At 38.9% G+C, this 21,995-nt stretch overlaps 2 protein-coding genes across 2 annotated transcripts in view; both read left to right on the top strand.

Annotated features, from left to right (window-relative positions):
• LOC121659727 (V-type proton ATPase subunit S1-like) overlaps positions 1 to 3,567 on the top strand; it is a 50,962-nt gene extending 47,395 nt beyond the window's left edge. Inside the window, exon 10 of the mRNA XM_042018172.1 lies at positions 2,853 to 3,567. Coding sequence (XP_041874106.1) covers positions 2,853 to 3,062 — 210 coding nt within the window. The 3' untranslated portion in view covers positions 3,063 to 3,567. The remainder of the gene's footprint in view (positions 1 to 2,852) is intronic.
• A 334-nt stretch (positions 3,568 to 3,901) lies between these two features.
• The window catches only part of SLC13A1 (solute carrier family 13 member 1), a 50,293-nt gene continuing 32,199 nt past the window's right edge, over positions 3,902 to 21,995 (top strand). Inside the window, exon 1 of the mRNA XM_042018171.1 lies at positions 3,902 to 7,653. The gene's annotated coding sequence lies outside the window, so the exon portion shown is untranslated. The remainder of the gene's footprint in view (positions 7,654 to 21,995) is intronic.

Below are 21,995 nucleotides of genomic sequence, written 5' to 3'. Positions count from 1 at the left end.
TACCACTGAAGAAGCTCTGTGGGATGCTGTCCAGGCGTGCTCACAGCGTAGGATGTCACTACTCATGTCTCACCATACCTGTACAGAGCACCAAAACTGCTCTGGGTTTAGTGGGGGTTTTGTTGGTTGTTGTTGCTACAGGAATGGTTGTTCTACCACGATACCTTTTGTCCTTTTGAGGATCTCATATTTGTCAAAGAGCTTAAAGAGGAGGCTGCCACCAAAAGCACTGCTTTTCTTTAGTATGTGTGGTTTAGAAGCACTCTGAAACCTATGAAAAACTGCCAAAAACTTTAAAATCAAGAATATTTGGATTCTTTGTAGCTAAAATATCTCAAAGTTCAAAAATTAGAAGTTTGGTGTGCATTTAAGAGCCATAAACCCAGCATATTTTGCTTGAACTTTTTGTCAAAGGTCATATGATGAGAAATGTCCATTCAAAAATATTTAAAAACAGTAAATACAGACTTGTATAACAAAGACAAATGACTGGTCCAAACACTAAAATTAAGACTCCCACGGTGCAGAGGCCTATATACAAAAGGCTTTTGCATTCTTAAATACTAGAGAACCACGCGTAAGTATTTTTAACTTCTCTATATATGCTGCTAAGAGTCTCATTATTATCTCCTGCCGGGTGTCTTAACACCCCCACAGAAAGGATAAAGCTTCAGAAAAACAATAAAATAACTCTGCATATTCTTCATCTCCTGCCTAAAAGTAGACATAGCGTTTTAGGAATGTAGAATTGAATCTTTCACCTAGGCGGTTCAAGAAGCATAATGCTGTTTTTAAAAAAAAAAATAAAATAAAAGGAGAGGACCACTAGAATGAAAATAATAAATTTCAGTATTTCTGGCTCTAAATCAGGAGTGGCAAAGCTCTTCTAAATGGAATAAAGTACTTGTTAAGTACTTCAGAGAGTTCTTGTAAATGTGGTAAGAAGTGTGTATTGTCTTCTAGAATTTCAATCCGGTTTTTTGAACACAAATGACTTAAATCGTCACCTGCTTTCTGTTTTTATTGCCAGTAAGTCTTTCAAGCTACATTTCATGACTCCTATTTACATTCTCACTTGTGGTCAAAGCAGTGGCTTAACAAGAGAAGGCTTTTGCAATCACATGTATTCTCTAAAACTGTGCAAACAGTTGTCCAGCCCTGCAGCTTACTTTCACTAATCCTGCTTTAATCAGAAGTCCGAGAACCTTTGATGAAAGCTGACAGTCTTTGTGAGTTAGCTACCATGATCTGACTTGTAAAGATTCTTCTACAAGGCCTAGAAAACATTGAATTGCTAAAATTGTCTTCACATTATGTAAAGAGCCCCTAGTTCTTCATACAGTAATAGTTTTATTAATCATCATTCTGGAAGGTACAGACATTGCTCATAAAACACATATTACATAAACATTAATTTTAGGCACCTGAGCCATGACTGAATGCAAACCCAGAGTGTTTACTGGTGTAGCATGGTGGATTTGTTCAGTTTGTACCAACACCTTTCCTAGGAAATACAAACTCTTTTATTACCACAAATAAACTAAAGCTTTCCATTTATTTTATTGTAAACCATAGAATAATCATGGAGTGGGAACACATAAAGGAAATCCATGATCTTCTGCTTTCTTGCTTATTGCCTGGTGGTAGAAGTGATTGAAGTAAAACAATCATTTTTTAAAATTTTTATTTGATAATATGTATAGAAAATAGTAATTTTTAATGTGTTGTTTCTTTACCAGTGGGTTTGTGATATTTGCTTTCCTTACACATCCATTTCAAAGATTCTGTAAATGCATAAGAATCCCAGTCTTCATTTTTCTTTATAAAATTTTTAAGAATGAATCAAAATGAGATCAGATGAATTCTTTCCTTCCTCTTCCTCCACCAGTTATGTTCCCTTCCTTCTGAAGGAATCGGTGCTTATGCCATTATGCGCGTGTTTGTAGAGGTGGGGATTGTCTTCCCTTTCTTCATAGTTTTCTAATCCTTTGACTGGTTTGAACAAAATTTCTAGAAAGTTAGTGGTCTCAAAGGCATTCAGTTTGTTGCTATTTTTGTACAATTGGGATCTAGGCAGAGAATATATCTCCAAATTTGTTGATTTTTCTGAGGAGAATTACATGGTTGGAGGTCAGTCAGTGGCAAACATTGAGAATTCAGTCAAAGCAGAGATATTACAAACTTCTCTAACTGCTTTTGAAAAGTTTATATAGGTTTCGTAAGTTAATACACAACACATATCCCATACCTCAATAAAGCAAGCCTTCCCTTCTGCTCTGAGTCTTTGATGTCTAAGGAGGGAGGAAGAAAGATTTCACAACTTTTTTCTCCTTGAACTTTCACTAAAACTCAGCCAAAAAAGGTCATCTTTATTAGATGCATTTTAAAGTATGTTCCAGGAGTTTTGTTTGTCAAGGAGCTATGAGCTAAAACTGTCAGATTATTTCAACAAATGTCATGATCTGAGCAGCCTTAACTCTCATGCCTTTGAGTGCTTTGAGTTTCCTGGTTCTGAAGTGGTCATTGAGCCGATGATCAATGAATACTGATATGCTGATTATGTGACTGCAGAATACTGATCACATGTCCCCTGTGGGACTTTACTTCTAAAAGTAATACAAATTTCTGAAGTGGGAAACCTACTTCTTACCAAAGAAATGGATTCTGCATCTTTAATTTCCTGGGTGAAAAGGAGATTGTTTTGCAGAGGATTTTGTTCTCACTCTTTTTTTAATGGGCAGAGTATAATAGTTAAAAGGTGTGGGTTTTTGTAATTACCACATATATCCTGAAAGTAGGGACTACGCCCCATGCTTAATTGCACTCATCTGTCTACCTTTCTTCATTTTCAGATTCAAGGCTTCAACATTATAAACAACCAGTTTTCCTACGCAAGTGACTGTACAGGTTTCTTCACTCCTGCAATCTGGATGGGCTTGGTAACATCTATAATTTTACTATGGATCCTGACCTATGGAATCCATATGATCACGCAGCTCACAACAAACAACAGATTTGATGATCCCAAAGGTCCAGCTCTGTCAGTTCCTCAGACAGAATAGCCATGGATTGACTTAATGACACTGTGGCTTTTCCTGGTCTGATGTTTATGATTTTTATAACCTTTTTACTTCATATATATATATAACTTGAAAAGATACCATAGGAAAATCAGATAATTAACCTACATATAAAAGTGATCCTTATGTTTGGCAACAATAATAATTCTATTTGTTATTACGATCATTTAACAGCTTTTTGTGTTAAGGTTCTGAAGTGAGACTGTAGAGGTTATTACTGTCTCTGGCTATTAGAAAGGCCATTCAAAACTTCCTTCAGATTAACTTTTATTGACAAAGAAAGCATACCACAACATAGATAACTGGGAAGGATAAAATATTGTTGATGGGAAGCTATATATTGAAAATACTGGTATCTCTAAAGGCTCTTCAGTAAATATGTCATGATGATGCTACAACTTAAGAAATTTTAACTGTGTTTTGAAATTTTATCTCTTGAGTAAAACATCCAGAAATGTACAGAAGTAATAAAGTGTAAGTCACTAAATAGATGGTCCTGAGAAGTCCTTTCAAAATACATTACTTTGTTCAGATGTGGTATCATGAAGGAGAAGGGTTAGATTAAAGTTTGGCTTCCATCTAATGTTATCTTATGCTTGTGAGAATTAGATTGAGTAACGCTGACTTGTGTTTGCTTTAGCCATGGACAGCTGATGGGGTTCTAGGCAAGATAGGTCCTTGTCCAAACAGATCACAAAATGAGATTTGGTGTCATGGCAGTGAATGCATATTTCAGGTTCAGAACCTATTATGATTCAATGTGCCGGTGCAGAGAGCATCTAACAGAGATAAGGTCATTTTCTTAGCCTCCTCCATTTTCCAGGCATCTTTGGAGAAGTTATGAAGTTCATACAAAAAAAAAAGGAAAACTAGTACATAAAATTGTTAGAAGCACTGTGATAATGTACTGTTTAAGTCTGAGCATTTTATGGTCATCTCAGTGCTTCTAGAAGCCTGAAAACATTCACAGTGTGCTGTGTTCTTCTGCAATTAATAGAAACACTATATCTTCTAATTGGGTAATCCGATTATGGAGTGAATTACTAAATTTTATTAAGAACAAGGAAACAGTAAAAGAGCAATGGTAAAATCGCAAAAAAAGGTAAAAATAAGGCTTTTATTCTTTCTTCTGGTATGTTTTGTTTTGACTGGGCATGTTCAATTAGTAGTTAAAAAAAAAAAGGCATTTGGACAAAATTACATTTGTGAAATGAGAAAAAATGTAACTTTTCTGATTCTGTACAATCAAACAGAGGAAAGACAGTTGGAATCAACTATTTAACTAGACAGACAATAGTTTCTATTCATCATTTCTGGGTGTCACACTTTTATTATGCAGTCCAAAAAGTAAATTAAATGCTGTCTGAAGCTATTCCTTCTGAATCAGTCAACCCTGACCTAGAAAACAAAAGGAAAGTGTCATATAACTAGCAGAGGTGTCTCCTGTGCTGTAATATTTTTCCCAAATGCTTTTCAGAACCTCAGAGAATGCATTTGATCTACACAAAGCCTCTGTGTTAGAAAGGCGTATTTTCTTTGCACAATCAGTTGCCAGGAGACAACTGGACTTGTTTTATTAATTCTCCCTTCAAAGCAGGTTGTATGAATGTGACAACGGAAAATTGACATAATAGTCATGTAACTGTCGCTAGGAGAGGGAAAGGCTATTACAAAGGACTTGCTTCGTAGAAGACAGCTTTCTTAGGACTTTTATCTAGTTTCAATAAAATTTGGAATAGATTTTGTTCAACAGTGGTGATGAAAAGAACTGAAGAACAGCTTTACCAGGCCACCTAGCTTAGCATTCTATCTCCAGCAGTGGTATGAGTATGGTGAGCATCTAGTAGTGCTCCCTGCAGATGTTCTCCCATTCTCCACCATTTAGCTTAGGTACTTCCTCAACTAGAAGTGTTGCCTTTGTATTTAATAACTCTGGGTATAGTTATAGCCCATGAATTTATCTGGCCTCCTCTTGAGCCTGTGGGCTCTCCTACAGCTCACAGTGTCCTGATTATAGTACGGTACTGGGAATGCTTGTATCCTCTCTTGCTTGCCCAGGATGGACTCTGGAGAAGAGGGAGAGGAAACAGTCTCACGAGGAAAAGATAAGCCTCTTCCAGAAGAGCTGTTTGCTGTGTTTGGTATTACACATTCCAGGGTGAAGGCGAAGGCATTTTTAACAGAGAAAAGCTTTTCCTTTCCACCTTCTCTCACAGCAGTGATACCATGCTTTGGCAAGTAGGGCCTGTGGGGGCAGGTAGTCTGTTTCTGTAGCGACTTGGGATATCTTTGTAATGGGGAGATCAAACCACAAGCTTATCCTTGTGACGTCTGTGCTGGGAAACACATCATGAAAAGAAAGGAACTATCTACAGCTCTAGCTGTCCTGGGGGCCAGGTGGACTGGGCTCCAGGGACAGTGGCCGGTCTGTTGTGGAAAGGAACTGCTCTCTGTCCACATGGGATGGGTTCACCTTCGTGCTTGGGCCTCTTCTCACAGGGGCCACCCCTGCTGACAACACCTGGACGCAGACATCCAAAACCCCTCCTCAGAGGGCCATGTAGGCTGCTGGAGTCCCCACGCCCTCGGAAGCCCTTGCAGCTGCACATCACACTGCCCTGTGGCTGGAGACAAAGACAACTGATCACTTAGTTCAGCAGGGAACTTCATTCTTTGTATATAAGACTGTGCCTAAGACTGTGCCTCAGGAAATTCTAGGAGGATTTTGCACCTGTCTGTGTTTGTTTCTCTTTCTGAATAAAGTTAAAACCCTGTCAGGGGCCTTCCAGTTCTGCGTACTTCTGATTCCACAATTCAGCTTAATCATAAATGTACTTGTTAAAACATGCCTGTTTTGGGAGCTGTTCCAGACAGACTATTAGCTCTGTCTGGAAGAGTGTGAGTCTTTAGGACTTCTACCAGAGTTCTCTGAATTCATCAGAAGTACTGACTTCTGTGTGTGTTAGCTCATTTCTCTACCAATTTAAAAAATATGTAGTAAAGATGAAGGGGATGATGGGTAAGAGTATAGTTAGAAAAGTAAGAGCTTTTTTTTCACATATATATATATATACACACATATATAAATTAAATTTTGTGAAAAAGAATCAGGATCTTTAAAAAAACTGTGGCAAAACTAAAAAAAAAATCAAGTCTGAAGAATCAAGATTAAAACCAGAGAAACCCTAAAACTAAACACAAATATTCTGAAGAAATATGGTATTTCATCACAAAATTCAGTAATAATCATTTGTTGGAAGGGATAAATGAGATGGAGCTAGAATCTGAACCTCCTGATTTGTGTCCTGGTCTGTTGGTTTCTCTGCCTGTAAAATTACTCATTTCAAAAATCATATAGAAACCCAGCAATGACTTATAATGACACAGAATTATAATATAAATAGTCCAAGGATAGTATTTTTATGGAGGCAGTAAAGGAAAATAGGTTATTCTATCTGCAAGGAAAAACTCAGTGAAGTAATTAGCTCCACCTTTCTTTCTGTGTGACTAATAAATTACATGCAAATCTAAATCAGCTGAATTATTAGGCAGTGCCCAGGCATTAAAGAGTTCTGTACTGATTTCAGCATAAACTGAGGTCAAACAGGAGAAGCTGTAGAGGCTGAAAACAAGGAGTGACTTCAAAAAGCTAATTCCTAAGATAATCAGAGACACAAGAAGAAGTTTGAATGTTGGATACTGGTCACTGCTGGCAAAAAAATTAGCAGTAGTGGTGATGACTTTCGGGGCAAGTGTGGTGACAATTTTACTGTTACACCAAACAAGAGGAAGAGACAACACACACAAGGGGGGTAGGGAACTCCTTTTCCTGAAGGCTGTTTTTCAATCTTGCATTCTGTCATGGGTTGACCTTGGTTGGCTACCAGACACCCACTTGGCTACTCTCTCCCTCCTCCTCCTCAACAGTACAAGGGAAGAAAATACGATGGAGAATCTTGTGGATCAAGGTAAAGACAGTGATACCATTTAGCAGTTACCGTTATGGGCTAAACAGATTTATGGAAGATTAATTTATTTCCAGTTGAAATAGGTTGGGTAGTAAGAAACCAAAACAAAACTAAAACAACGCCTTCAGTCTGCACAAATGCCAGAAAATCCCATGGTGTCTAATACCTTCAGTAAAAAACCCTGATCTTCAGTTTGCTGATAAAGATTTTGTTCTCAGGTTAGTCCATTAGCTATCAAAAAGTAATGCAAAATCAAGGAGAAAAGAACAGTTTTTCCAGAACTCAGATTTCTAAAGGCTTAAAAATTTTTGAAGTACAAGGGGGTGGGGCAAAGGGAAAAAAAGAGAGAGACCTTACCAAGGGGTGGTTCCTTAAACAAGTAGTCTCTCCTTGCCTGAATGTGGGCCAGTGTCTTAATCTTCCTACTTGTGTAGGTGGAAAGGGGACTTAACACAGTGACTGAGCCCAAGAGCAAATCAGCTGCTACTGACTTCCCACAAATGAAGTGGCTTCCTTCTCTCTACCACAGCTTTTTGTATGCCTCCTGTGGGAACACAGGTTCCCTGCTCCAGATTATCTGGATTTCTATATAACCCCTGGAGCTGGTATGTTCTTGAATTATTATAGTTGAGCTTTGTTTTAGACTGGTTTTTGTATCATTCATCGTTGCCTTAATAGAAGATAGTTTACTGAATGGTTGTGTTTTTTCTGCTTTGCAAAGAGCAATGTAAGTGTCCAGTAGAAGACTGAGAAACCCATTTTTAGTCTTTCCTAGTATTTCTTTAACTAAATGCGTACAAGTGACATAAAATGAATGGTGCACAGTCACCACAACATCATATGCAACTAACTTAGTTAATGAAAACTGCAAAAATAATGTTTGTAACATAAAAACAAACCCCTAACAAATGTTTTTATAAAAGTAATTTAGGAAGGTGGATAAGTTAAGGACTTTCTGATGTAGTATTTGAATTATAACTTTGTGTATCCTATTTACTGTGGGTAAATATGGATGCATATAGATAGCAGAGTGATCAATTGAGTTATTTAACAGATATCTTTCACTGAAGTGTACCGGCATAATTTAAGATACTGCTGTCCCTGCCTACCCTGCCTTTCATTCATGTGTATCTGTGCCTCAGCTGCCTGTTAAGCACACACTGCTGCGCTCTCCTTTTCCACCAAAGATGTAATGTATCAGATTTTGCACTAGAGTAGCAGAGATGCAGGTTCTTGTCTGGGTCTGCCATTCTTGCTGCTGAGTGATAAAATTCTGGCAGAGGAGCAAAGCGGATAGCTGCAAACACTGATGTCTTAACGTATTATAGCAATACTGGGGAAAGATTTTTACTATAGTTGTCAAAAGGGGAAATATAAAGGATTCAAATAGCCAAGTGGCTTGGCAGGAGCAACATTACTGATAGCCTGAGAGGCAGGACCAGCTCCAGTTCAGGGAATGTGTTTTCTGTCTCCACATGCCTTAACACACTTCAGCTAATAACCTATGTCAGGGCAAGTTCAGGAGTGCTCTGTTCCATATCCTGCTATGAAGACCCCTAAAGGCTGTCTATGGCAGAAGAGAGCTAGAGAGCACCAAGATCCAGCTGTGGACACCTTCTCTCATTCTGTATCTTCAGTCTGCAACTGAACAGGGATGGCCCAGGCCCCCAACAAGTTTCAACCCTTCTCCTTAGTAAAAAAGAGGAAAGACAAATGTGGGAGAGGAGGGGCAGTACAGATCATCATCTTTTCCTTGGTAGTGAGAATCCTTGCACTTCTGAGTGATTTCCAGAGTCCTTGCCTGGAAAAGAAAGGCTAAAAACAAAGGACCCAGCCCGTTCCAGTGGAGGTGTGCACATGGTGATGCTGGGCTGTCTTGGAACATTGCTCAAGTCTTCAGCTTTCTCTCCCAGAGCCACTCTTTGGGGCTGTCTGCAAACTGAGGCAGGAGTCACTGCTTTGGCTGCCCTCCAGAAACCCTGAGGTAGCTGAAAGGGGGTGTAAGGAGGGTACTGTGCAGCTATATTGCATTTATCTTATCACCTTCATGAAGCATCAGAATTGTACCCCAGAGTGCTTGAAACAGAAAGTTAACTCCCGACTAGAAAAATCTGATATTTCATCTAGCTTTTTATAACTAATTAGTATTACAATACCAAAATAGCGTGCTTTTGCTTGTAGAACTTTCATGGATATGTACTTATACTGCAAGAGTGGAGCGGTTCCATCAGTTTTCAGTGATTTAGGTTTTCACAGGAGTTTTTGCCTGTGTACTGATTAGTTTTGACATCAGAATTTACACCTTAATGGCTTACTGCTACCAGTTTCTGTGGTCTAACAGTGATTAATAGAAACCTAAATGGAGGTAAATTGGTATGGTAGGGTTTTTGTCTGGGTTTTTTTTTTTTTCCCCCTTAAATAACACAAAAATTCTTTACTGGATATATCAGGGAGTTTATAGTTCACTCATGTTTTGACATAATTTGAACCCTTTTCTGCTATAAGTGCTTTTATAGCACTCTGAAGTTCGAGGCATCAGAAAGGGTTTTTTGGGGTAAGCATGCTTCTGGCAATGGGTAAATGAGCTAAAGATTAATGATGACTTTTCTGAATTGTGAAATATGAAACTCTCCTCTGTATAAAACTGGTGTCTAAGAATTAAGAAAGACATAGGTTTTTGCCTAATGAATTACTATCTTCTGTTTGTTATGAAACTCTTGGTTAACACTTGATCTAGTTAATTTTATCACCTTACTTTATCAGAAAGCTGAGGGCCTCCTTCAGTAGGATCACTGTTTTCATTTGGAATAGCTGGTGGTTTCACTTCAAAGATTCAGTAAGATTGCATGTTCCTCATTAAGTAAATCTGCCCCTTGTCTAATCAGGAGTGTATGCATGTGCTGCAAATCCAGGGCCAGATTCAGCTGTTCTGCAATGGGACTCTTGTTCCAGAAGTGCTTTATGTATTGTATCTGGAAATTATATAATGATCAAAATTACAGCTTGTGTGCTCCTCCAATAGTGTAATAATGTAGGGCCTCCTGTCTCAAAGCATCAGCACAGTTCAACTGCTATAGAATCTGTGCTCCAGCACTTTGCACCCTAAAGGGCACTTGCAACAGAGGAGATAATGCCTGCCATTAGTGTTCTAAGTGAAATAATTTCATTATTGTCATTAGAAATTATTGGTTTAGTGTATTTGGAAGGAGGATGATCTTTCTGCTTTAATCACTAAGGCCAATGTTAATTTCTTATTGGATACTTCTTTTAAGGAACCTCGTATCTTCACTCTACTGGTGGCGCTGTGTTGGTAGTCATTTCATACCAGATACTAATACAAGATTCTGATACAGAAGAGGTCTCCAAATCAAGATTTATTAATGGAAATCAGTTCATGTATACGTAAAATCTGCAGCTTTTTGTCAGAATACAGCCTCTTTTTTCTGGTGTGCTACAGCATGTTGTCATATATAAGCATGTATAAGCTACAGCTTATACCTGAGATAACACTGGTTGTGTAGACCCTATCGTTTGTCCAAGACCATAATATTAGCAGTTCTCCCCCCAAACCCTAGGGGTTAATGCAGAGATTATACAGATTTACGTCTTCCTCCTCTGCAGTGTGGTGCTCCTGCCATGTCTTCTCCAAACAGACAAAGTATTATCATGCTACCTAACAGGCAGAAGTGGTTTGGCATTTAAATATTGCACCTTCTTTTGCTTCATCATTTTTGTTCGTGGGGCTATGCCATCGATCTGTACATCTGGCTTTAAGCTTTGCCTGAGCTGAAACTTACATAGTTTCTCTACTTCTCAATGTTTGCAATGAACCTTCTTTGCCAGTAAGCAACAGAAGTGAGGGTTGACCTGATCTGATTTGGAAATACTGTGAAGTGTGAAATTTGAGATCCCTTCTGTCCACATGAGGCAACACCTTCTAGCTGGTCCTTCCTGTTAGGTGACCTGATTGCTTAGAGCTGAGCTCTGTGCTTAAAAGCATTTGGCAGGTGCAGTGCACACCTGAGAGTAGCACAAAGCCTGCTTACAGCCCTTTGCAGAGGGAAGTTGCTTATTTGTTTAGAAAATAGAGGCTATTGCTTAACTAGCGATATTTCAGTGACTTCCATAGCAACAGGCTCCGAGAGACAAAGCAGATCTTCACCAGAGCACACAGCAGCTTGAAAACAGAATAGAGAAAATTTTACATAGCAACAATATGAAGTTTCCATTAGCTTTTGAATTTTACCTGTTAGTTAGCTGATGATTTAATCAGTGAAGTAATGGCTATTTTGCTAACCAGTTATGAGCAAATTGGCATTGATTTCTTTCTGTTGTCAGGCATCCCTTGTTTTTGTAATGACTGGGGATGTGCCAGCGCAGTGTGGTGCCCCCTTCCCTCCTCTGCCCACACAATCCGGCAGGTGCCTTGCAATGATTACTGTATTTAAGGGGCATAACATTTAGAAATTATGGCCTAGTTCAATGGTACTGGAATTTTTCCATCTATTCCCAGAAGTCAAAGGAATCTGTACAAACACATACATCCATGTTTGTGATTAAATATGAAAAAATATGAAAGTAGTAATGGAAGTAATGGAACATGGTTGATTTGGCCTTTTTATTGTTCTCTCCCCCGATTTTTTTAACTGGTTCTTGAGAAGCAGAGCTAAGCCTCAATAGATCTTCACAAAATTATAGTTCTTTTATGAGCCTCCTTTTGCTCATGGGTGTTTGTGCCCAGTATTCCTAGAAAGCATCCAGGAAGGACAAGTCTCCTGATATTCAAATCATGGGCAAATGCTGATATTTTATCTTCTTATTTTATCATTGGACCCTATTTTGCCTAATGATTGCATCAAGATGGTAAGAACATAAACTACCAAATTCATAATCTCATGTTGTTTATGCTTTCAGATAATGTGGTAATTTTTTAAACGCAGTTAGTGTTGAGAGCTAAAAAAGAATCCAGTTTTAGAGCAGAAACCCCACAATACTGTTGTAGTCCTATTAAGGACTATTTGGCCATAAGGTAGCTGCATAAAATCCTGGATTTTGGACTGAAAACAAGGTGTTCTTGAAAACTACTCTCTCAATTATATTCTTTCAGTTAAATATGTAGGCTACTTTACACAATTTTTTGGTGAAACAAAGGCTGCTATAGAAGTCACTGGCTCAGCAAACAACATGAAATGTTCTATCTATCTATACATCTATATATCTCACAGAATCACAGAGTGGGTCAGGTTGGAAGGAACCCCAGTGGGTCATCTGGTCCAGCCTCCCTGCTCAGGCAGGATCATCCCAGAGCTCATGGCACAGGACTGTGTCCAGATGGTTCTTGACTATCTCCAGCAAGGGAGACTCCACAGCCTCTCTGGGCAACCTGTTCCAGTGCTCGGTCACTGCACAGTAAAGAAGTTCTATTTCATATTCAGGTAGAACTTCCACCCACACACCTTGTTGTTGCTTAGACACAGAAACACCACCTCTGCTTTGCCATTGCTGCACCCAGACACACACAGAGCCACAGCAAAAGCTCCAGGTGTCATCATCTCTTGTAAGGATTCTTATCACCATTTAGAGTGTCCTCAGACCTTGCTTCCACCTAGCACTCCCATGAACTTCCCTGAATATCTGCCCTACTATCACATTAGTTTCTGTGTTAGGAACAATTCATAATTCCACACGTTCAGAACATTTTATTTTCTTCAATTCTTTCAGTGTGGTTTTCCTTGGCAGTAAGAAAATCAGATCCTTAAACATCTAATATTGTTTCCTTATACAATTTGCTGAGATGAAACATTCTCTTTTTAATTGTATATGAACTGAAAAAAATTAGGAGAAGCTCTGTAAACAGTCCTGTATTCAAAAGATTTTTTTTATAGTTCGAAGTGGAAAAGGTCAGACACATTTAATCCATTACTCTTTCTTCAGGAGAAGTTTGTCCTTCTCCTTCACCCTTTAAACAAGTAATCCCTCAAGCCTGGTAAACATTAGAATCTCAGGACCACAGTACTTGTTGTTATATTTCATTATCTGAAGAATGAATAAAAGTTATTAGGGCATTTTTGTAGCTAGATTAGAGACAAATGACATAGAGCATTCAATTTTTGTGAAGCCTGGATATTTTCAACAAGTCAGTGAAGCAGAGTCCTTTGAAAAGCCAGTATTGAAAACTTCTCCCTTTCTCCTGAGGTAATACTCTTTGCCTGACTGTGACAAAATTCTCACTGTGGTGAAATGAATTGTAAGGATTCTGTCCTGTTAAGCGGGAAAGGAACCATTTTTAATTAAAATTTTTCTGTAGTTTAGCCTGCCAGCAAGTCCACTGAGGAGCAGAGAAAAGAAAGCGAGCAGAGAGACAGAAATGACAGGACATACCAAAAGCGAGATGAAAAAAAGGAAACACTGGAAAATTTCATTCTTCCTGTGAAAAAGTTGCTTCTGATACAGCAAACAAGGCTCAGCTCCACTGTCCAGAGGCAGGAAAGCTGAAATATGTAATAATTACAGCTGGATGAATACCATGGATAGTCATTCACATTCTAAATGGATTTGCTTTGATTGTATTTATGTCATCTTTTTTGTTTTGTTTTGGTGGATATTCTGTTGAGGTTGTGGTAAACGGTGGCTAGCAGTTGATTAATGTAAACTCCTTGGACATACATATGAGCTTTAACAATATAGTACTAATAATTCAGAATCTTTATCAAAAGAGATATAAACAAACATAAGGTACTTCCCCCCCCCCCCGCCCAAAAAAAAATTCTTTCTTCTTTCTTTCCTTTGGGGTGTGATAAGACACCCAAAAATATGTATTAGTGAAGATTACTGAGAATTCTTAGCAAAGAAATCTTTCCTTTTATGTACTAACAGTGCACTGTGTAGCCCCTCAATAATCCTAGCAAATCCTCCCTAAGTGATAAATGTTTTATGCTTATAAAGGTTTATTGCCTTTAGAATTCTACTGACCTTTGCAACAACAGAGCTTATGAGAAACGTTAAGTATTAAAAATAGTTGCTCTTGTTGCTTTGTTGTAAATTTGAATTTGGCACACACTTAAGTTACAAATACTGCATGTGCTTTCTATAAAATATAGTTTTACTGCAATGTATTAATGGCCTGTTTTCTGTGAGAAACTTTTGTCAAATCATGCTACAGAAAACAATGGAGAACCACTGCAAAAAGAAACCTTGCCAAAAAATAATGTAAATGCATAGTGAATTAAGTGAATGAAGTAGGAAATTAGGGAATCATGTATACAGACTTTTGAAACTCAGAAGAAGAGCACAATGTGTGTTTTGGGTTATATTCAGCTATAACTCACCCCTGCCTGAATTTGACACAACCACTGTTTGCAACACATCAGTCACTAGCTGTAAACCAAGTGTGTTCAGCTATAGAGATTAGTCAATGTTAAATTGAATTAGGTTAGGAGATTCCTCACTAATTACTATGTTTATAGTCCCATTGCTTGCAGTATCAATAATAGAGATGGTATGGACTTAGCAAGAACGTTGTTTTGCAGCTTAGTCTATTCTGATTGTGAGTTTTAATTGGGGTGGGTTTTGGTGGTTTTTTGGTTTTTGTTTTTTGTTGGGTTTTTTTTTTAAGAGATGGGCCTTAATTGCAATGGCCATTTCCGCGATACCCCTGACTTCCTCCACTGGTCTGCATGTGCCTCTCTCAAAGTGCGATGATGCCACTGAGATTCAGGGGATCCTATCAGCGCTTTTGCAGTCTGATTGCAGGGAACAGGGCTGATGTGTGTCACCTTGGTCTCAGAGAAGGCAGCCAGGGTGCAAAGCAGGCTGCTGAGGTGACCAAAATGTGGCAGTAACAGCACAGCCCTGGTGATGCTGCCAGATCTTTCTACACGAATGTCTGAGGTTGCTGAATTTACTGTGTGGCCTGTCAAGAGACAAGACAGGTGAGGAAGATATAAACAGAATTAATGGCTTTTAACAAGGCTGTGGACAGCACAGTTCCCTTTGCCCCCAGGGCTGAGCAGCAGGGCCTAAGTAATCTAACCCTGAGTGCTGGCCACCAAAAAGCCGGTTGGTCCATGCAATTGAGAAATTTTGACCCAGGCAAATTTAACACTTGATTTGTTGCTACAGATGTATTTATGCTGATCACTTAAATAAAAAGTTAATTGGCTGCAGCCATCTGGACAGAAGGCAAGATGGGGGAACTTGCTCATGAGGGAGCATGCTGAGGGACTGGGCAGGTTCAAAAGCTGTCAGGGAGGGATCAGGGCACAGAGATGGGAACCTTTAGCTCAAAGATGGGAACCGCTGCAAGGAGCAGAGAGCAGCTGGCCAGCCCTGACAGGCACAGAGGGAAAACTGTCCACATCAGGGGGGGCTGTGCAGAATTTTCTCTGGTCAGGAAGCCAGAAAACTACCTAAACCAACATCAGAATAAAGGACTGTTTTGGAGTGGGAGAGGTCTGTATAAAAAGGTAATATTGATTTATTTAATTTTCTTAGCATATTAAGTAGTTGATTTTTTTCTGTTTAAAATGTTAGTTGACTCACTTTATATTATAATAAAGCCTGTTTGGTTTAGGGGGTTGTTTGTTTGTTTGTTTGTTTGTTTTTTAAAGCTTTCAAGTCAGTTGTTTTTGAGGAGACTTGTAAGAAAGTGGTTTACCAAGGATACTTAAACACTGTAGAAAGCTTGCAGTCTCATCACACAGCTGTGATCAGCTATTCCCTGGCCCCACCACTACTAACTTGAGCCTGGTTGAAGACCAAATTGTTATAATACAGATTATTTCTCTCCTTGGTTGCTCTGCAACCAGCAACAGCAGGTTTCCTGTTGTTAGATCACCCTGACACTCTGCAAAGGAATGTGGAGGCATTGAACCTTGTGACAGAGGAATTTGCAGACTGCTTGAGTAGCCAGGAGAGTTTTCAGAATCTGACAGAAATTCTCATTAGCCTCCCATTGTCAATTGCTTAGAATACCTGGGGAAAGTGGTGTTTCTCTGCATAGCCACACAACATATTTATCTTTTAAGAGACATCATGACCACTCTGCCGACTTGGCTGCAGTGGGTTAGCAGTACTTACTATCTGCACACAGCTACTGCACAAGGACCCGAAGTGAAATGGGAGCCCCTTGATGGGGCTGTTAGCACACATGGCAGACATCTCTATTCCCAGCTGTCTTGACCTCAGCAGCCAGAAGAGACTGGTCTGATTTTGAAGGTCAAGCTATCAGCCCTGCTGTGGACCAGGGCTGCAGAGCCAGCCTCTGCGCCCTGCTGGCAGCTCTGGGCAGGCAGGAGCAGTGTGCCTGCTCACCAATGATTGCTGTTAACCAGCAGCTGCCTCTTCTCGGGGGAAAGCAGCAAGCCCGGTGACGTTGTCCCATAGGAAAAGCTGATGTGTGGGATGAGCCAGCATCGAGTTGTGCCAGTCTTATTACTGGAGACAGAAGAAGGGCGTTGTATTGCCCTCATCAAGGGTTAGAACAGAGAGAGCCCAAACAGTTGGTTCTGTATCAATCTGGCCTTGAGTACCACAGCTGGGAATGTAATTTGTTTTCAAGAAGTATTTCCTTTGTATTGATAAGTAATTGTGTTCTAAAGAGATCTTGAACTGATGAATTAGGTGGAAAACAACAATTTTCATAGCATAAGGGAAGTTGACCAGGAGTGTTATGGGGGGTTTTTTTCCATGAAAGCTGCTGTGTCACACATCAGGAATGTAAAGGAAAGGATAATTTTGTTGAAATGTTGACAATTTGTTTAAAGTGTGTCCAAGAGTTGGCCCAGAAGCTAATTTGCGCTACTGCTATTGAGTTTGCTCTGTTAAGAATCCATCCCTTGGGAGCCCAGTGCTGCTGTGCTGTGCTACCCAGCAGGACACAAAAACATCTTTACCCCTGAACTGTATTCTTCTGCCTTCTTCATAAGTAAAGTTATAATCACTCTGGATATGTTTTAGAAAAAAAACCCAGACCCTGTTCTGAAAAAGTCAGAACAAAATACAATTTTTTGGTATTATTTTTAGTTATTGTTCCACTGTGGTTGGATGAATTTAATTTTACTTTGGGAAAGAGGGGTGGTGGGGAAGAGAACATATACTAGGATTTAATTTGGAAGAACCATGAGGATAGGAAGTTTGGCTGGATATCTGAAGCTCATTCCTGCCATTTGAACCTGTAAATCTGTAAATCTTTTACAGAGCTATATATGGCTGATTGTTAATCCTTGTAAAGATTAAGAAAAAAGGTAGTGACCTGAAGCCAGGTTAGAGGAAACAGTGACTGATATCTCTCCATAATGAATTTCAGTAAGGAATTCCAGATTGCCATACTTTACATATTTGTGGTGTTGCATCTCTACCCTCTTTGTCCTTCATATTTTCTTGGGAATTGGAAATGTACAGCTAATGAGGCCTTCCATGTAATTGAAAAGAAATACTGTTGATTTGTAAGACATAAAAGATGTTTCAGTTTATTGACCCATAAAGTATGATTTTGCCACTTTCTTCCTGATTTACACCCACTGTATCTGGTGATTTGACCTCCCAGATGTAAGCGGATCCTTCAGGCAAGTGGGTCAGTAGAGCTGGCAAAGGCTCTGTGTTTCCAGGTTGCAGGAGCTGTTAATATACAAACTTGTGTTTGTTTTTAATCAGATTGAAACGAGATTAAAAGCAAAAAAATCTTGCATGTTAGAAATTTAAGAGAGGGGGAACCCATATTTCTAAGGCATGAGCTGTTTCCAAAATTAAATTGCTCAGCTGGTCTTGGCTTTGGCAGCAGCTGCTGGGAGTGTAGGCTGGCCACATGAACAAGTGTCTTTGTTTCAAGTGACTTTGCTATCACTGATACAACATGATCTATGGCCATGTATTTCTGCTTCATATCTGCCACACAAGGCTAATAGTTGACATATTGTAAATCCATCTCCTAAATTTTTGTTGCAATCTCTTGTTGAAGAGGCCTTGCCCACCACTGATGTAAACTTGCATGAGCCCATTAACCCTGGAGACTGGGGTCTCAGCCTCGTGGGACTGAGCTGGCCAGCTTGGAACCGGGGTGCTCCCGGGATCTGTGGGAGGCTCAGAATTACATCTAATAACAAAGTAATAGCATCTTTATGCATTTTTCTATATATCCTCTTAAGTTCAATTAAGAGGAATTCTGATTCTTTCCACAAAAATGGCATGGCTGTACAATATTCATTTAGAGCTTGCTTTGAACCTGAAATAAGTAATTATTTTAAAATAAGGGAGAAGGGGATGGTGCTAGTCAAGCCTAATCATTAGTGCTCCCTGATCTTCCATGCTGTTAGACTTTAATACTGAATCACATTCAAATGAAACAAATTAGAAGAGCCCTAAAATATGGTTCAGTGCAACTCTGGACCTGATCTCTGAGCTTGGTCTGTTTTAAAACAAATTATTAATGGTAAAGCAATTACTGATGAATATTTTTCTCTCCTGTATTACTTTAATAAACACATTGTGGGAATCAAAGTGGGACTTATAGTGTGATTTCACATCTGAATTTTAGTCTTTGTTCGCTGGAATATATTTTCCTTGAAATACATGTTTTCCTTTACTGTTGATTAAATGACAGCTATCAATATGCTCTCTTGTTAAGAGGTTGATCTTGCATCCCAGAAGAAATCAATTTTTTGCAAGAAAAAAAACATTCGCAGCATGGCATATAAGTCTCATGTTGCTAAATTATGAGACATTAAGGGGATTGCTCCCCAACTCAATGAAAGCTCCTCATCTAAACTAAGAAAGATGCATGCTAATTCGTGCAGATTAATTCTGTGGAAATGAGAGAATTTGCACTTGGTCAGTTTTCATCACACAAGCATTAACCTTTTCAAAAATAATAACTTCTCAGGTGATTTTTTTTTCCTGCTCCCTCAGAGAATTCCTGTGATAATAAAAGAAGTAATCCATGAAAATGCATCCTTATCAAACAGAATTTACTCTTCAAAATTGAGCTGCCTTTCTTCAACATGACAGCAGTAGGCCTTTGGGCAGGGGAAATGTAAACATTGGGAGAATTTATTATTGGCGAGGGAAGTTTGCCAGATTATGACAAGGGTCAGTTGCCAAAAGGCGTAAGTCTGTTGTCCCTAAAAGGAACACACTAGGCAACCATGTCCAGGAGTCAAGGCATTCAGTGAAGCCTCTGGAATAAGGGTGGAGCAAATCATTGGGCAAGCTCCAAGCAGGGCAGCTCCTTCTGAAGCACTTGAACTGATTCAAAGAAAATGGCTCTAAGTACAGGTCATCATGAAAAATCATTACACTAATGGCCTTTAGGTACAGTGGGTTTCTATTCAAAATGAAAAGGATCATGTTTACAATGCATAGTGAACTTCTCAATGTAAAGGAATTGGATTTTGTTTCTTTTCAGTTTGTTTGCTTTTATGCAGTAAGGAGTGTGGAAGTGTATTCAACATGTCAGATTTCTTCCATTCAGAAATACAGTCTGAATGTAGGTATAAAATGTGTTTCCTCTCTCATCACATGATCAAAATTGATTTAATCTGGTTTCTGTGAACTGCTTCTCCAAAAGGTATCAATGATCTCTTTCAGAGAGAACTTTCTCAGCTGTTCTGTAGTGTAGAAATGGAAATGCAAGGAATCTTATGAAAATAAATGGAGTTCAGTAGTTTTTTTAACTACAGCTGTTTAGCGTGCCAGGCCAAGAACATAGGAATAAAACACCTGAATTATTTCAGAAGTCTCCATCTTCAATCTGTAAATTCACATACTGCTCAGAATTTCATGCTATTGTAATTCCAGAAAGGTACTTTTGTTTTGATTGTTCACCTCCTTTTCTGTACAAATCTCATTGTCTGTGATAGCATTCTGCTAAGCTTAGAAGAGACTGTTCCTTAGGAGATACTTTTAAAAAAGAAAAAACACAGTTTAAAATACAATTACGTTTCCATTAAGATTTACTAACCTAGTTTTTGGAGCATTTAGAGTTGTTGTTATCATCTTGGATATGTACTTAGAAATTGGAAAACTTCAGGATGGGACACATGTGACCACACATCCAATTCCACCACTGTGGAACTGCACTCAGTGCAGTTCCGCTTTCACTTCTGCAATAAGAAAAAGTGAAGGAGAAGGAGAGTTTAATTCTCTCTCTGTGTTTTAGGGGGATGTTAATAGAATTTTCAGTCCCAAAAGCTTTTGTGTTTTTAAAGAAAAATAATGAGCAGCAACAATGGGAAACGGGCAAAATTTCCTGTGCTTGTTAAAAGCCTTGCAGAATATGCCAGATCTTGGGGAATTAGTGCTTGTGACTTAATTTCCATGCTTTCTATTTAGTGAAAATTTATTCTCAATGGCATCTTTCTAAAGGTGGAGATCAGTATTGGGTTTGTACTAAAGATACTTAATTTTTCTCTGGCAATAATGAACCCCTTTGATCCCAACCACTGGCAAGTTAATACAGAAAAAGAGGTGATTTCCATTTTTTTTTCAATGATAAGGAGTGAAAGCTACTTATTCAACAACAATAATGGACTTTGAAATTCTGATAAAATCTTGTTTAGTATGGGTACATGCTATATCCATTTGCTTAAACCCTAAGATCAAAGGAAAGAAGATTGTTTCTTTGTTCAGTGCTCCAGGTCTTTTGCAGCTATTCTTGACTTCAGAGAGCTTCTTAAGACTTTTTCCCAAACAAGCAGAGGCTAAAACAAGTCTGTCCTACCACAGACATCTAAAAGTTAGATGTCTTGCGTAAGGCTTTGTAGTCAGTGAAGAGAAACACTCTGTAATTCACCTCAGCCTGGTTAAAGCACCTCAGCTGAGCAGGATGGGAGTACTTACATCTATCTGTAGATTGTGAAACAAAGGTTATGGTGATCAATTTAGATATGGATGTGTAAAATCAGAAGTAAATCCCACCACAGTGCTCACCCAGGCCATTTCTGGAGCTTTCCTCTCTGTCCTCTACATAGTAGAACATAGTAACTTCAGAATTCAAGTTCTTCTTATATAAAAACTTAATATTTTTGGTAATGCTTCTCATTTTTATCAATAAGTATCATTTTGAGAATCATTAATATAATGTTGTAGAAGCATAAATCCTTTAAATGTCTTTGGGAAGCTGCTTTTATAACATTCCTTTGCCCTGACTGTTTTTCCACCGATTTCTTCCCTTTGGGTAACACTTTATTCATCTTGCAGTTCTTGTAGTGATATTTCTGTTACTATAATTAGTCATAAATTGGTGTAAAAAAACCTTTCCTTATAGATTTGAGTGCTGCTCTAAAATAGTGCTTATCTCACTCCGTAAAGGTGTCCTGCTAATCCTGCATGATCAACCTTTGACAAGGAAATTTTTTTTTCCCCCTTCCTTCACGTATCTGTGGATCCTGCCCTGCTGCATGTTGTACTAAATTCTGCATGCTTTGAAATTCTCAGGAAGAATTGCTTAACTGAAACGTTCTTTTTGGTTTGGTAATATTACCATTGTGTCTGTGATGATCAAAATGTTTTAAAGTGTGTGTTAAGATAGAGAGTGGTACTGTAATATACAAGGCCATTGACAAGGGTTGATTCGGTTCACCAGCTAAGCACCGCCCAGCTACTCAGCTGCTCTGACTCCAGTGGGACAGGGGAGACAATAGGAAGAGCAAAGGTGAGAAACCTGTGGGTTAAAAACATTTAATAAGCAAAATAAAGAGGAATAATAACATGGAATAATTAGTACAAAAATAAAGACTAACTACCTCCCGGAAATAGGTCAATGCCTAGCCAGTCTCTGAGCAATGTCTCTCATCCCAGAATACCTCCTCCCCTCAGTTTTTGTCACTAAACATGGTTTTATATGGCAGGAAATGTCCCGTTTAATCAGTTTGTGTCAATTGCCTTTGTTGTGTCCCCTCCTAACTTCTTGCACACCCCCGGCTACTCACTGGGAGGGCAGAGTGGGAATATC

Source organism: Corvus kubaryi, unplaced genomic scaffold, assembly GCF_017639235.1.
Source record: "Corvus kubaryi isolate FWS band 111438036 unplaced genomic scaffold, C.kubaryi_AGA036_p1.0 137, whole genome shotgun sequence".
NCBI lineage: Eukaryota > Metazoa > Chordata > Aves > Passeriformes > Corvidae > Corvus > Corvus kubaryi.
This window is presented reverse-complemented; position numbering and strand designations above follow the sequence as displayed.